The sequence below is a fragment of the Rhipicephalus sanguineus genome, chromosome 4 (assembly GCF_013339695.2).
Source record: "Rhipicephalus sanguineus isolate Rsan-2018 chromosome 4, BIME_Rsan_1.4, whole genome shotgun sequence".
NCBI classification, from domain to species: Eukaryota; Metazoa; Arthropoda; class Arachnida; order Ixodida; family Ixodidae; genus Rhipicephalus; species Rhipicephalus sanguineus.
The window spans coordinates 45,024,537-45,041,629 of NC_051179.1; the positions used below are offsets into that span (position 1 = coordinate 45,024,537).

The window sequence follows — 17,093 nt, forward strand, 5'->3', positions numbered from 1 at the left end:
CCGCGAGAGTGCCTTAAAGAGGCCGCTGCCAAGCCGCCGCAGTCCCCCCTGAGGAAGGAACCGAGCTGGTTCCGAAACGTCGGGTTTTTACGTGTCTTCGTAACTTTGGTTGGAGAATAAATATCAGTTATCTCAGTTTACTTACCCAACCAGACAGACTTCTGTCTAATGTTTACCTTCTGCACTATTATTACTTGTATTATAAAGACGTTTATTAGCGGGCACTCGGCGACGATAAACGACTGCGACAGTCAAGGCGGGGTGCCGACTCTGAGCGCGAGGAGCGTGCTGTCCCAGAAGAGCGGAAGAGGACGACCCACTAGTAAGCGCTCGAGAGGGCGACCCATTAGAGGCTTCCAACGCTTCGCTACAATTACCCCGGGTACGAAAAGGGAGCCGCCTGGCGACCTAACTGCTGGTCACTATGAGCGGGTCATGGTAGGGTTTCAGGCGCTCCACGTTGACAATGTCGCGCCCTCGACGGCGCATGTCCGAAGATGGTTCAAGGGGTTCGATCACGTAGTTGACCGGGGACGTGCGTTCGACGACACGGTAGGGGCCGTCGTATTTCGGCAGTAGTTTTGAAGAGAGGCCAGGTGCAGTGGTAGGGACCGAGAGCCATACGAGTGCTCCAGGGAGGAACGTGGGCGCAGAAGTGGTGGTGTCACCGCGAATGCTCTTCTGCCGCTCTTGGTCATTCGTAGTAAATGTCTTGGCAAGCTCCCGACACTCCTCAGCGAGTCTTGCTGTGGCAGAAATAGGCGCACACTCAGACGGGTCCGGCTTGTAGGGAAGGATTGTGTCGATCGTGTGCGACGGGTGCCTGCCGTACAATAAGAAAAAGGGCGAGAAACCAGTAGTGCTCTGCGGGGCGGTATTATAGGCGTAGGTGACAAAAGGCAGAATGGCATCCCAATTTGTGTGATCGGCGGCGACGTACATTGAGAGCATGTCGCCGAGCGTGCGGTTAAAGCGTTCGGTGAGGCCATTCGTCTGCGGGTGGTAAGCAGTAGTTTTCCGGTGAACAACGTTGCACTCTTTGAGAATGGCTTCGACGACTTCGGACAAGAAGACACGACCTCGATCGCTGAGCAGCTCCTGGGGTGGACCGTGGCGCAGCATGAATCGGTGCAGCAGGAAGGAGGCAACATCGCGCGCTGTAGCCGCTGGGAGGGCGGCAGTTTCGGCGTATCGCGTAAGGTGGTCAACAGCGACGATGGCCCAGCGGTTACCAGCCGACGTTAGAGGAAGTGGTCCATACAAATCGATGCCAACGCGCCCAAACGGCCGGTCAGGGCAAGGTAGAGGTTGCAGACCTGCCGGCGACAGGTGCGTTGAAGTTTTGCGGCGCTGACAATCGATGCAGGAGCGAACGAACTTCTGCACGTAGCGGTACATCCCTCGCCAAAAGTACCGTTGGCGAATGCGGTGGTAGGTTTTCGATACCCCAGAGTGTGCACACTGCGGGTCAGAGTGGAACGACTCGCATATGTCAGAACGCAGACTGCGGGGTATTACGAGTAGCCACTGGCGGCCGTCGCCGTAATTGCGTCGGTGGAGTAGGTCGTCGCGAACGGCGAAATGGTGCGCTTGACGACGCAATGAGCGAGTGGATGGTGTCGCCGATGGATCACTCAGCAAGGCTATCAGTGAGGCAATCCAGTGATCCTTGCGCTGTTCAGTGGCGATGGTTTGAATGTCGATAGACGAAACGGCATTGTGAGACACTGAGCTGGAAGTATTGTCGTCAGGCAAGGGGGAGCGCGAGAGTGCGTCGGCGTCAGCATGCTGGCGTCCGTTGCGGTACAGCACGCGGATATCGTAGTCCTGTAGGCGAAGTGCCCAGCGGGCGAGGCGGCCTGAGGGATCCTTCAATGACGACAACCAGCATAGTGCATGATGGTCGGTGATGACATCAAATGGGCGACCATACAAATAAGGTCGGAATTTCGTAAGGGCCCAGATGATCGCCAGGCATTCCTTTTCGGTGACGGTGTAATTGGTCTCGGCTTTAGTAAGCGTACGACTTGCATATGCCACGACATATTCAGGGAACCCTGGTTTGCGCTGCGCAAGGACAGCGCCAAGGCCAACACCGCTAGCGTCTGTGTGTACCTCTGTAGGGGCCGCAGGGTCGTAGTGGCGTAGTATGGGAGGCGACGTCAACAAACGACGGAGCTTTGCGAAAGCGTCGTCGCACTCCGACGACCACGAATGGAGGGGCCCGTTACTTCCAAGAAGCTTCGTCAGTGGCGATATGATAGTCGCGAAATTTCGAATGAAGCGCCGAAAGTAGGAACACAGTCCTACGAAACTGCGCAGTTCTTTGACGGACGTAGGTTTGGGGAACTCAGTCACGGCCCGAAGCTTGGCGGGATCAGGAAGAATTCCGTCCTTGGACACGACGTAGCCGAGGATTGTCAGCTGCCGTGCTGCAAACCGGCACTTCTTTAGATTCAGTTGCAGACCGGCGTCTCTCAAACGCGTCAAAACATGCCGTAGGCGTTGAAGATGCGTGGAGAAGTCCGGAGCAAACACGACGACGTCGTCGAGGTAGCACAAGCACGTGTGCCATTTCAGGTTGCGCAGAACGGTATCCATCATGCGCTCAAAGGTGGCGGGCGCATTACACAGCCCAAACGGCATGACGTTAAATTCGTACAGGCCGTCGGGCGTGACAAAGGCGGTCTTCGGTCGAGCGTCATCAGCCATAGGTACTTGCCAGTACCCTGAGCGCAAATCGAGAGATGAAAAGAATTCGGCGCCTTGCAAGCTGTCAATCGCGTCGTCTATTCGCGGCAGTGGATACACGTCCTTACGAGTGATCTTGTTGAGTCGTCTGTAGTCCACACAGAACCGCACAGAACCGTCCTTCTTCGCAACAAGAACGACAGGAGACGCCCACGGACTGTTAGAGGGTCGAATGACATCACGTCGAAGCATGTCGTCGACTTGCTCGGTGATTACACGGCGTTCGGCAGGAGATACGCGATATGGACGTTGCCGCAGTGGCAGGTGGTCGCCAGTGTCGATGCCATGCGTAACGGCCGACGTGCGGCCGAGAGAAGTTTGAGCGACATCGAAAGAAGGGCGAAATTCTTCCAACAGGTCCAAAAGCTGGGAACGCTGGACCTGCGTAAGGTTGTCAGCTATGGAGGAACCAAATACGTCAGCGTGTGATGAACCAGACGTCGAAACAGCACTGAGCGTGCTCGAACTTCGGCCGTGCGAATCATCGGGCTCGTCCATAACTTGTGCGTCTTCGAGGGGTTCTACGCTGCCCAGACATTCCCCTCGCACCAACGTAACACTGTACGGGGAGGGGTTGATTACATAAATAGAGGTGCTGCCCTGGGTGACTTGAACGGTCGCGAAAGGCACCAGCAAGCCTTTCCTCGTGCAAACACGGTCATATGGCGAGAGGAGTGCAACGGTGTCGGATAGGCTGGCGCAGTAGACTGACACCGCCGTTGACGAGTTTGCAGGCACTTTTATGTCGTCTTTGACGAGTATCTTGCTCGCAGCCGATGGACTGTCTGCCGGCGTCAAATTAGAGAATGGTGAGAGCTCTATTTCGGCGGGTGCGCAATGAATTACGGCGTCGTGGCGGGAGAGAAAATCCCATCCGAGGATGACGTCGTGAGAGCATGCAGGAATTATGATCAATTCGACGGCGTACATAGCGTCCTTAATCATGACGCGGGCTGTGCATACCGCTGTAGGGTGAATGCTTTGGGCGCTGGCTGTACGGAGGGAGAGCCCGGAAAGTGGCGTCGTCACTTTTCGCAGTATTCGGCTGAGCTTTGCGTCCATAACGGATACGGCGGCTCCAGTGTCGATAAGGGCAGATGCACGAACACCGTCCACAAACACGTCTATCACGTTCGATGGGCTTCGCTGAGGGCTTTCGCAGTTCGACAGCATCGCAGCCCTTGCCTCGTGGACTGCGACGACTAGTTTTCCTGGTCTCGTGGGACCAGACGTGGCCGCATCGGTGACAGCGAGCGGCGTCGTGGTGACGGGGAACGGCGGGTAGATGGAGCGGGGCGAGACGTCGGCGACAGTGGCGTAGGTGGGTCGTAATATGGGCGGTTCGCCGGGCTGGTGGCAGGCGACGCGACTCTAGGCGGCTGCACGCGATTGCAATACCGCGCCACGTGGCCGGCGTAACCGCATGCGAAGCATATGGGGCGGTTGTCAGGTGTGCGCCATCGGTTCGCGGGGGCAGGGCCCGCCCATGGTGCAGGACGGGATTGACGGGGCGGCAAGTGATAGGACTGGGCGGTGGGCTGCAGTCGTGGCCTGTGCGTGACGTCGGCGCAGGTTACCGGCACATCCGCTTCGAAAGAATGAGGTCGAGCGGAGGCTTCGGCGTAAATGTGTGGGGCAGCCGTAGGGATTGCTGGGGGCGTTCTTGCGACCACTTGGGCGTAACTCAAGGGTGCAGGAGCCGTATGGTGCTGGTGGTACTCGGGCATGACCTCTGCGATTTCTTGCTCAATTGCTCGACGGAGCGGAGGCAGAAGGGTGGTCGACGGCTGTTGGACGTACTGCGGGCGAGCAAAGTCCAGCAGAGAGAATTGGCGCGCGATTTCCTCGCGCACGAATGTCTTCATCTCTGCGAGCAACGCGGAGTGGTCGGATATGGTCGACAAGCCAGCGAGCTCGGCGTCGCGTGATGGAGAGCGACGGGTCATCGATCGCTGCCGGCGCAGCTCCTCATAGCTTTGGCAGAGCGTTATGACCTCAGCCACTGTGCTGGGGTTCTTGGCGAGCAGCATGGTGAAGGCGTCGTCGTCGATGCCTTTCATGATGTGCCGGATCTTGTCTGATTCGGACATGGTGGCGTCGGCTTTCTTACAGAAATCGAGGACGTCTTCAATGTAACTGGTGAATGATTCACCGGCCTGCTGAGCGCGTTCACGTAAGCGCTGTTCGGCCTGCAGCTTACGAACGGCAGGGCGGCCAAACACATTGATAATGGCGGTCTTGAAGTCGGACCACGTTGTAAAATCTGATGCGTGGTTGTTGTACCACAAGCCCGCCACACCCGCGACGTAGAAAACGAGGTTAGTCAGCTTTCCTGCCTCGTCCCATTTATTGGGGACACTCACGCGCTCGTAAATCGCGAGCCAGTCCTCCACGTCGGTGCCATCTGCGCCAGTGAAGACCGGAGGGTCGCGGATACGAGGCACACCTGGGCAGGAGGTCGGTGTAGGCGGGGCCGTTTGCTGGGAGGCGTCTTGAGGCATCGTAGGCGGCAGGGTACGGGATCGAAGAGCTAGGGGCATCGAATGAGGGCCGAAGTTGTTGTGAAAGCCCAGCACCCTCCACCAAATTATAAAGACGTTTATTAGCGGGCACTCGGCGACGATAAACGACTGCGACAGTCAAGGCGGGGTGCCGACTCTGAGCGCGAGGAGCGTGCTGTCCCAGAAGAGCGGAAGAGGACGACCCACTAGTAAGCGCTCGAGAGGGCGACCCATTAGAGGCTTCCAACGCTTCGCTACAGTATGTATAACCTTTCCGTACATGCTCCTATTTTTTTTGTTCTTTTTTTTGTTTTTCGTTCGCTTTTGCTGTGTATTTTATACCTGAGGGCACCTCAAATGAATAAATAAAGAACGCCTGTCTAACACGCTCCTTTTATGTCCTTCGCTCCTTCTTCGCCCTGACAGACCTTCGGGGCGAGCCCTCCATGGGAGGCGGCGGACCCCGAGGCGGAGGCGGCGGCGTCCACCCGTCTCAAGGAGTCCACGGAGGTGGCGGAGGCGGCTCCCAGAGGTCGCACTCGTCGGCCCCTTCGCACCAGGCTCCTGGATCGGCGGGCCGCCACGGGCCGCCACCGGAGGACCACTGGTCGTCGCAGCAGCAGCAACACCACCACCACCAGCAGCAACAGCAGCACCAGCAGCAGCACCAGCAACAACACGCCTACCAGCAGTCGCACCAGCAGCGGGGGCCCCCGCCAGGCTCGGGCGGGGGCTCGCTCGAGCCGTCCCACTACGAGCACCGGTCACCGCACGAGCAGCGCGCCGCCTCGTACGCGTCGCGGCCGGTCGTGGGCACAGCGCAGCGATGGTGAGACGCTCCTCCTGCCCGCCCGGAGACGCGCCTGCTTGCAGACCCGGCAGCTGAAGCGGCGCCGAGCGGTGACGCCACCCAGGAGGTCTTCGACCCCGGTGGTGGCCAACGGCAAGCAGTCGCCGGTGCCGGCGACGCCAGTTGCCGAGTCGCCGGTGCCACCGCCGGCCCTGCCACAGCCGAGGCCCAAGAAGAAAGGCCGGTTCCGATTCCTGCACGCGCTCAAAAGACTCTTCGGCATGAAGGGAAAGCGTGGCGCGGCGCCTCCACCCGTGCCGTGAGAATGCATACCCCCGACTTAGGGGTCCGAGGGGCCTGATACCTGAAGGTCTGAGTAGAGCGTCGCTCGCTTCGAGAGGCTGCTGGTTGTGTTGTGTTCTCCTGCACCGCCGGGTGTACGGCGACAACGCTGAGAGCTCAAGCCGTGGTTTCTATCTGCACGGCTCCGCTTCTTGACGGAGTGTGGGGCCGAGATACCTGGATGTCGATTGTTCGTCCTGCTTTGCTATGCCTTCGAGGAGGGTAAGGCTCTGGAAGTTCTGTCTAGTGATCGACGGGTCGTCAAGAAGGGTCATGTTACGAGACATTGGAGTCTAAAGAAATGTGTGAAACCGGATTGGATCACGTGCTGAAAAAAAGGTGTATTTGGATTTACAGGAGGAGACCTGCTGAATGACATCTACAGAAGTGAGGAAGAAGTGTAACCGCGGGGATATCATCATTCGCGATGTTGACCCACATGCTACAAGGCAAGCGGTTGATTTGTTTAAGAGAAGCGAGCGACCACACTAAACTGGATACACCAGGACACTGTGGTCATTCGCGGAAGCTTGGTAAAAACGCACCGTTCCGGGAACATTTCTTCCAGTAACAACTGAACAAGACTAGAAACTGATCCCTCTCGTAAGCTGACCGGTTCCCATTCGTTCGAGTTCTGGAAAGGTTGTCGAACCCGTGTACCTCTAGAACTGGGCCGCGAGCCACCGGCATCTATCAAAGACATCCACCAAACCCTCCCTCGATCAGACCAGGAACCAAGGTTTTCTGCGGTCAAGATTTGTTGTCGTTCCATGTGTTCTCTAGAAGCAGGACGAACAATGCGATCCCGCCTTTGCTTCGTTCTGGAAGCGGTTTCTTGCTTTCTGCTCTGATAGTAAAAAAAGGCCCCCTTCGGTGGTCTGCTGGTGCCGATCAACATCTGCCGTTACCTCACTAGCCTTCATTTTCACCCTCGTTTGGAGCGTTATGCTTATGAGCGAACAACCTCTTCGTCACCACGCCGTCTGAGAAAACAAAAGGCCACATGCTCCATTCGGTGGTCGTCGCTGTTGAAATGTTTCGAAGAAAGAGACACTCGCCATCTTCGTGCGAAAGACACGGCCGCAAGAGAAACACGCCTTTCGTCGCAACACTGCTCAGCGAGCCATGGGCGTTGTGACGCGAATGCATCGCGGACGAGAGACTTTCGAAAACCACCACCAAACCCAAAAGTAGACCCACCACCCACAACCAACCAACCATTTTCGTCACTTGCTGCGAGTACGCTGCGTCTATCAGCTGGGGCGTTAAGAAAAACCGGACAACTTCCGCAATGGTGTCTGTTCGTGCGCGTTGTTTGTGCGTCTCCGGCAGATAACGGCAGACGCCAAAAAAAAAGGAAGCCGCCTGCCTGCCTGCTAACCTGTATTAGCCCGTGTGAATTTGTTCTTCGCAAACAAACTTTTTCAAAGGACTTTTACGTGCATTATTTTACCTTCTTCGTTGTTCTCGGCGGATCCCTTCCTCCCCGTGTTCCCATATGAAAGCGTCGTTTCGAAGGAAGCATATGATCATATTTCAATGTACAAAGGAACTGTCTTAACTGAATTTTCATGTCACAGGTCCGCGCGTCATTGAGCTATACTATATATAACAGCAGCTGTGCGGTTTATGTGCTGTGGTCACCGTATAGTAGCAGTAAATGCCTACGCCGCACGCAAACACACACACATACACACGAATACACATGTCTTGTTGTTCGCACTGGGGCCGTTTTGTTGACACCAAGGTTTTGTCTTGTTCACACTCGCTTATCTCTTTTTATCCTTGTTTAGTGACACTGCGAGACGTTGTCTAATTGAAGCACTGAGCATCGCCTTCATCAGCATTATAGTCGGATACAACTTTAGAATTCCGCGGCATTTTCTCCTCAAAGGCAGTTGCACACAAGCCTGAACCAATGGGCGCGCATTCCAACATGACGTCACGAGACGGGCGGCCAGTGACCCCGCCTTCGGAGAGCATGAGCGAGACTATTTCTTTAGTCGCGGAGGCGATCGGCTGCCGCGCTTTGGTCGACTGGGCGGGTCCTCCCCGGACTTCTTAAGTTGTATCCGACTATAAGTGAATCCGTACTGCTTATGTACATCGGTGTCTGTGCGTCACTAGCCATTCTTTTTTTAGTCACAGCGTGAGACTAGGTGGAAAAGGTTATGCGTGCGTTCGGATTGGACGTCCGTGAGTAGCACAGCTCTATAGTTTCGGTCTCGAGAACCTGAAAGCGCGCGTGCGTAACACGCAAAGAGAAAGACTGTTTTTACCGGCCAGCCGTTTAGCGAAGAAGACGTGGCGTCTTTTTTCTTAGGAGTTAAAAAAAAAGAAAGAAGGGTCGCGAGACGCAATGAGATGATGAGAGCGGCGCCACTTTTGCACATATCCGCGGACAAGTCGCCCGCCCCGAGTGCGCGTGCGCGCACGCCGATCGGTCGACCACATCGCGCCCCCCATTTCCACGTGCCAACAGCGGACGATTCCGCCATCTCAGGAATATCGATCCGTATTCACCCCCAGCCGCTTTGCTATCGTAAAATCACTTCTAACTATGCGGACCTTCCCGACCTTTCGATTTTTTTCTGGCTTCTCCCAAGACGAATGGGGTATGATTGCGTTTTCTTGTTTGTCCGTGCGTGCCTGTGTGTCGGTATACCCTTGGCCCCTTCCCGTTCGGGCCTTGTCTTAAGTATCCCGGTGTTACGTACAGCTTCTACTTTCTGTTTAGGTTTAATGTTAGCTTCAGAAAATGGCAACCGTTTGCGAGACTTTCACCTGTACGTGAGTTGTTCACCGTCAGGGCTGGGTGCGTTTGACGAGACACAACACATTTAAACCGGGGGTAAAAAAGTACTGAACTCTCACAACGTGACGACGCGAATCTCGGTAACCGTGTTCGTGAAGATCGACCAAGCTTGATATGAGCTTTCGGTGCAGAATAGCGCAGTTCCAAATTTTCTGTCCTTAATTCGACTGCATTTCAACCTATACCCGGAATTCCGTCAGGGTAGTTCGAAATCAACTGGTAAACGTAACACCCTTCTCGTGAAAAAAAAGTTCGTAATCTAAAGAACTTTTCCTAATGCTAATAACAACGCGAATGCGAATCGTGTTCGAAGTAATGTTAAAGAAAGCTCACATTAACTGATTACTAAGTGATTTCGGGGATTAAGTGCCTCTTGAGTACTCTAAACATGGACAGCGCAACCTTAAAATTGATGGCTTCGACAAGTTTCTCAGTACCAGCAGTGGACCAGGTTCGCTTAGTTCTTGACCAAGCTGAAGTGTTGTTAAGCGCAATCTATAATATATTGATATTTCAATATGTTGATAGTGTAGCCACACTCTGCCAATGACGCGTAGGTCGACGTGCCATCTCACACGCTAGCTGTCATTGACCTTTATCGGTTAGCTCAGGAACAGATTATTTACAAAGCAAAGACAGTGTTTAGCTTTACGGGCAAACGCGTGTCCCCTCTGAGGATTCTTCTGTCTAGAAAGTGCCAGCGTGTGCGCTCTTGTGCAGTCCCGCGGACGGTCGGTCCGCGTACTGATAGATTGTGGAAAACGCTAAGCGGCCTCAGAATGTACAGTATTGTCCACAGTTAAAGGGAACGCTAGAAGGCTCGAATGAGCACCCTTCATACTGCTGGCCCCATAATTGCAAGTGAGTGTGAAAACATTGTTCGTGAACGGCACTATAGTCGGATTCAACTTTAGATTTGCTCCTCAAAGGCCGGTGCACACAAGCCTGTACCAATAGGCGCACACCCCTGACTGACGTCACGAGCCGGACGACCGGTGACTCCGCCTTCCAAGAAGGTAGCCGAGTTCATGAGCGGGACTATTCCTTTGGTCGCGGAGGCGATTGGCTGCCGCGCTTCGGTCATCTGGGCGGGGCCTTCCCGAACTTACTTTTAAGTTGTATCCGACTATACTCTGTCACAAAGGAGTCAGAACTGTCTACCACCGGCAGTCTTATGAAAATTTGAGACACGTTTCCAAGAAAGCTGAATCCGGACATTCCCTGTGCGCAAGTGTTCCCTTTAGCATTGTACCCGTCTGTACTTGTCATCTCGGAAGAAAAGCTTGCCTGCTCGAGCTTTAGCCGATTTTCTTAGGAAGTCCGAGCTAACGGTTATAAATAGTTTCGCGGCATAAAAAAGAATGTCGACCATGCTCGCTTCGGGGTTTCGCGAACTAGAAAAAAGAGAGATAAATCCTGAAGCCGAAGCCTCGTAGAGTCGATAAAAAATGAGCTACCCGCCTTGCTGAAGCTTTGGTGCTAGGTGTTTTCCACCTAACTGAGCATAGAAGTTAGGTGCACTGTGTAGAAACCCTGCGACAAAGCAGCGTTGATTTCAGAGGGGACGGGGCGGCGGGTATCTTGACCTTGTTTTCTTAGATCAATTGTACTTTTATCAAGAGTTTGCAGCTGCTAGCGCCATTTGCTTATGCTGGCCGCGTCTGTACATAAGGTCCTCAAGAATATCCCAACAAATGAACATTTTCACACACTATTACTACCTTTTTTTTTTTCCTTCGTTACCTTTCCTTTACCTGCGCTCAATTACGAGCGCACGCTGGCAGACTTTAACGACGCTCAAACCGATTTAGCGGTCTTCCTTTTTCCACGTATGTCAACATCACTTACACACACCATATAAAAAGCTTTAAGTATTGATAGGATGTGAGGCGTAAGCCATGGGACATGCCTAGCCACCTTGTAAGAAATGTAAGAAACGGCTTAGTTAGCCTTCCAAAGCTTGTGGGAGACTGAAGCCACGACAATTTTATTACTTTTTTTCCGTAGCACGAGCATACAGATGAACAAGAGCCTGGCAATCCATGGCGCTACGAAATTGAATGCCTTGATATCCCTTTTTGCTAGCGTTGTTTCTTGTAATGTTTTTCCTTTGCTTGCAGAATGTTCATCTATAACAAATAACCTAATTTAGACATCCCGATGATTCTTCTACTACCGCAGAATTAGGGACCGTTTTCTTCACGATTGCATAGCCTTCATAACTCAATTCAGCCGTTAATTGAGGAGACGCAAGTTGATCGCGCCTCTCCTGGAATTTATTTCTTGCAATGTCTTTGTATAATGATTGACTGGTGTGCGCGTTTAGCGAAGTCCTCGCGAAGTGTTGACTGAGCATGCGGAGCGTTCCTGCGGCATTGCGAGCTGCGTTCTGTGAGATATCGCTGTGTACAGTTAAGAGACTGTGGTGTGATGTAATGCTGCCTACGTGTGCTTGCCCTTCGCGTCGGGTTAAACATTGTTATATGATGATAGGTTGAACCTTATGGAAAAGCTATTTCTTGTTGGTGTCTCGAGTTGCCACGGCGGGTGTGCGGAGCCGGACAGGAGTAGTTGAAATGGTTAGAAAACGTCTCGCAAAATTTATATTTGCGACCATGCTTGAGAATGAAGGCGCCGATACGTGGTGGTCGCCGCTTAAGGTGGCTCGTGACATTAACAAAATGAAAAGAAAAAAAGAAACTATTGGCTGACCTTTTTTTGCTGCCATAACCACCACCACCACACCTCGACGCTTTCTATTAATTTTTATTTTTGTTTTTTTTTTCTTCTTTACCAGACATCTCCTCGTAAACGTTCACCCCCCCCCCCCCCCCCCCCCCCCCCGCCGATCGCACCGAGCCGCTCACAAAAATACCCCATGTCTCGTCGCGCATCCAATCTCTTCTATAAGCACCCTTTCTTTCTATATAATTCTCTATAGAATTCAAGCGGGTCGTGCATGTGAAAATATATATGGTATATCCTATGTGGGCGAGCGCCAGTGTTTGTCACATATCCTCTTTAAGAAAAAAAAAAAGCTCCCGTCACTGTCTCACGGTATCAAAGCACCTGCCGACGTCGTGTGATCCTGCCGCGGTTTTAGGTGTTTATATGCGGCTCGTCTTGCGGACGAGGACGTGTTGATTGCACGGAACTTGCGCTCGTATGTATATATGCATAGTATACAGCGTGACCCGGTGTTGCTGTTCTGTACACTGTCGAATTCCTCCATATGTTATTTTTTTGTCAGATTCCGTAATGGCGGCATCTTGAACCAATCGGAGAGGCCGCAGCGGCCCTCTGGGCCAATCAGAACTGACAAGATGGCGGAATTCGAGAAGATGGCGGAATAGCGGCGGTATCTTGCAGTGTCCAGGACAGTAACCCCCTGTTACGGACAGAGAAATGGAAGTGTTGCGGAGTCGAACCCGTGTCTCGAATGATCGCGAGTTAGCGCTACTGTTTATGGCGAGGGATATAGGCGACTGGGGATGTACCAGAGAATTCAAGAGGTCTCAATCCACCGCCACAGCCACCACACGTATAATATACATACATATGAATGTGCCTTTTTCAGTTGTAACCTCTCTTTACCCCATTCTTCGCTGGTGTGCAACGCGTGTCAGCCGTGTATCGGTAGCGTGCATAGAAAAAGAAAAAAAAGCGAGAGAAAGATAGACAAACAGGAAAGGCGGTGCATGTTTAGTTATAATTTGTTCTTTCTCGATCTATCATCTTCATTTTAGACGTGAGCACGCGAGCGCTATGTAAATAATGTTCACACGCAAAATACACCACATTCTTTTCTTTCTTTCACGTCCAACACATCATAAAAAGACACACACGCACTTAAACACACACTGAGAATGATGTACGTGTTCTTTTTTTTGTTTTTTTTTTCTTCGGAGAAGTTGACACCGATGCATTAAGTGTATAACCGCACGAGACGTATTGTGTATAAATTTTTCCGACGTGTCAAGGTGGCGCCTTCTGTCAGCCGTTTCTTTATTATTTTTTTTTCTAGGGTCCCGGCCGCGAAATGCGAGACCAGGTGACCCAACCGTATGCCGCAACTGCTGCTTGCATGCGAACCATCTGTTCCTTTTTTTATGTGCAATAACAATACTGTGGCTATCGGAAGGACGCACTGTGACTTTTAAAAGCTTTCGCGCAAATCTCTTGACTGTTACTCGCCCCCTTGTATAGATATCGCTATTTCTACGCTGCCCCCCTCCCCCTTATTGACATATAATAATGGCTTGCATTTCCGCGTCTTCTCTTTTTTTTCTTTATATGTCGTTCTATTTAATAATCGCATGGCGCGTTGCAGTACATACACAACGCGGTGAGGTCTAGAATTCTAGTGCTTGCCTTTCGCGTTGTTTCTTTTTTTTTTCTGCTTCTTCTTTTGCTGCGCTTCAAAATTTGTTGCCACCCGACCCGCCTTCAAGTTAAAGCGTTCGAAATGGCTCTGCATTAACATGTTTTTAGTTCTAGAAAGCGACTACAAAAGATTCTTTGACAAATCTATTTCGCCGAGTACAAGTCTGGCGTTAGCTGGTCCAGGGAAAGAATTGTGAACACATACCATCGGCACTTGCTGTACATAGTTTATGCACGGTGGCTGTCGGTTTTGAGTAAATCGAAGAAATTTACTTAGATGTTTGAAAATTTAACACATCTTGGCACTCGCTGCGTCGTCTCTAAAGTAACGACATCCGTAGGTTTGTCCGACTCGATTAAATGAAATTGCAAAGGGCTTCGAATGGTTCACGTTTCTTTTTTTCTTTTTTCTTTGAAGGACCAGACCGTCGTTGTATCGTGGCTTGGAAGAAAGCTGGCAGGGTATTACAGTGAGCAAGGAGGAGATATCAGGTGATCTGACACCTGATGTGCGCGCAACAGATGAATGAGAGTGCCGCGATTTGTTTGCAGATGACGATGAAAGGGCGAAATGTTTGGAAATGTTCTTTTGTCTAATAGATTGCTGTTGCTTGCCAAATTGCGGCTAGTCGGATGTTCACAGAGCGTCAGAGAGAACGATAATGCACATTTTGAGTTCGTTTGTCGCTGTTTTTAATGCTTGTGTGACTCATTAAGTGTTCCAAGTTCTGCGCTTGTGTCGCCAGCATCGTGGATGTTGTTGAATCACTGTACGCGCTATCAAAGCACCTTCTTTTTTTGTTGCTAATGTTTTTTTTTTTTTTTTTGACCGGGGAGTGAGAGACTGTTATATGATGGTCCTCCACATGAAGAAAAAAAAAAGGAATCCCCAGTGCATCTTGTTCTCAGTTGGACATGAACTTTGTCTCAAGGTTGTGCAAAACTTGAAAACTCCTCTCCTCCTCATCCACCTCCCTTCCCCTCTTTTATTTCCCGTGCTGCTGACATTTCACCAGGTTTCATCTTTCTCAAAAACGGTGTCGCACATTCCGCAATAAAAAATGAACTATGACGAAGAAAGAAAGTCGTCTGTACCCTGTTTGTTTATCTCACCCCCCCCCCCCACCACCACCCACCGGCCTTCTATTTACAGCAGAGTTGTCCTTGCGGACCATGCGCCGCCGGTGTCGTGTGGGCGTCCGTGACCAGAGGGAAAGGAGGAGTCTCCTGAGAGGGGATAGGGGAGGAGGTCACGTGATCAACCTCGGATAGGAGTGTGACTGAATGGGGTACGAGAGTTGCGGCCGCGGGGAACGGTACCAGCGCGGCCATGCATGTTAGGCACAGCAGTAGCCCTGAAACACTGCTTGCGTTCCAGCGCAGATGTGACAGTAATGCCCATTTGGCTGAGTGGTTGGATAGAGTGGTACGCGGCCACCTGGAACGCTACCATAGCGTTCAAGCGCTGCCGTGATTGAGCATATCGTCACGCGAGATCCGCGTGGCTTAGCCTGAAAAACAAAGACACAACAAAGAAATCCTTAGTGAAACTGCGCCTAAACTTAGGAGCAAAATGTAATACCTGGCGAAAAGGGCACAGCTTGGCTGTCCGTAGGCTTTCACGGCGTGGAATGACATGCTTTTTTTTTTTTCAAAGTTGTCAGGTCACATTGACACACCGATTCATCGTCTTGTGAGTGTTTGTCGCAGAAACTCTATTATTATTGGAAAGTTTTAGCTCGCAGACATTTTTTACCCTTGGCGATCTATCGGGTTCGCGGAGAAGCACACGGCATGCAATGACGCTGGTAGCGACATCTAATGATGCCTAGCAAGAAGTATGCAAAGGTAATATTACAGTGACCCACTTGTTCTACTTAACTGCCGGTGTAAACCAGTGGCAGTAGTCGCTGCGGGTCATAGGCGTGCGCAGTGTTCCCCTTCAAGGGGCCAAGATGTGAAGGTATGGCGATGACATTGCGGCCCCTCGCCCCCCTTATGTGAATGTATGGCGATGACATTTGCGCCCCCCCGCCCCGAGTCGCAGCGCCCTCCTCCCTATTATGTCTATGTGTGGGGCTACTTAGCGCCCCCCCCCCTCTAAGGTGAATAGGGGGGGCGGCCGCCCCCCCTGACCCCCCCCCCCCCCCGCCGTGCGCACGTTTAGGAGGTGGTCGCATTTCGATGGCAAGCGAAAGGCTGGAGTCTCGGGCACTCAGATTTAGGTGCACTTTAGAGAATCCCAGGTGGTCAGAATTTCCGGTTCCCTCCACTGCGGGTGCTCATAATCATACGGTGGTTTTGGCACGTAAAATCCAGATATGTTCCTCAAAAGCATTGACGCTGAGATAACCGTGAACTCGCATATATCGTCGTTTTCTTTGACGAGAACACAGACGCAACTGACAAAAGAAAAATCTAGGCCTACCCTAATCCTAGATTTCTACGGTGTCACACTAGGGCACTTTTGATCGGAACAGGGCCTATGTGGATCGGACTTCCTGATCGCCATCGACAGTCGTCGCTGCTACACGCCCCAAACCAACCTCTGGTGGAGTTTGGCACAGACGCGCACATCGCGATCGCTGTGATCCCAATCGGGCCTGATCGCGATTAAAAGTGACCGTGAAGCAGCACCTGATCCACATCGAGCCTAATCCGTATCGGCCTTGATCGCGATCAATATTGTCTGTGTGACACCCGTATAACTTGAGCCAAGAACAATCGATTTCTTACCCAGTTTATTATTTGAAGGGTTTTTTTCTGAGCATTCTGAAAAGCAGAAGTAGTTGCTCGACCGACAAGTGCGTGGAGAGAAACAAGAGTTTCACTCGTTGCTCGTGCCGCTAAGAAATGTTTCAAAATGCATGCTAATTTGGACTTAACGCTAGAGAGAGGCGTGTGTCTCGCGCAACGGCCGCCGCGCCGCTTTTGAATCAAATGATGATGACGATGGTGATGATGTGACCAACCTTTTGTATCAGTGGACGTGGCGACCACGTCCTAGCCACATGGGTGATCTACTCTCTGCCTATTAGATAAAAAGAAGAGGTGAGAACAAATTGCTCTCTAGAGTTACTGAAATGCTACCAAAAGTAGCTCTGGTAGCACATACAGTAACTCTGTCGCTTTCGCGCTCCGCCAAGTGGACACTCCGAGTCATAGTTAAGACATCAATCACTATAAGTTGGCACGGCTTGCGTGCGAATACGAAACCTGCGCTTAATCCGGTCGGTTGTTGTCTAGGCCGGCTGTGTGCCAGTAGTTTTGCGAGCTATAGTAAAACGTGTCGATTAAGGGTTTGGTGCACCTCGGCCTTACGTTGCAGGGCGAGAAGCAACAAGCTTTACCCACAGCTGCAATCTCCATGGATCTAACGAATCTCTTTCAGAAAACCGGCAGTTGGCAGCGCGGTTCGCATCGCCATTCATATTCGCCGCAGTCTTCCCACTTTAACAGAAGCTGGAGAAGTGAAAGATCTCTGACCTAGTTGTAGTCTGAAAACTATTCA

At 51.9% G+C, this 17,093-nt stretch overlaps 1 protein-coding gene across 1 annotated transcript in view; it reads left to right on the forward strand.

Moving 5' to 3' along the window:
• Positions 1-12,021, forward strand: part of LOC119389878 (peripheral-type benzodiazepine receptor-associated protein 1-like) — a 424,634-nt gene extending 412,613 nt beyond the window's left edge. The window contains 1 exon segment of the mRNA XM_037657292.2: positions 5,679-12,021. Within this exon segment, the coding sequence (XP_037513220.2) occupies positions 5,679-6,365 (687 nt within the window). The 3' untranslated portion in view covers positions 6,366-12,021.
• Positions 12,022-17,093: the final 5,072 nt, after the last annotated feature.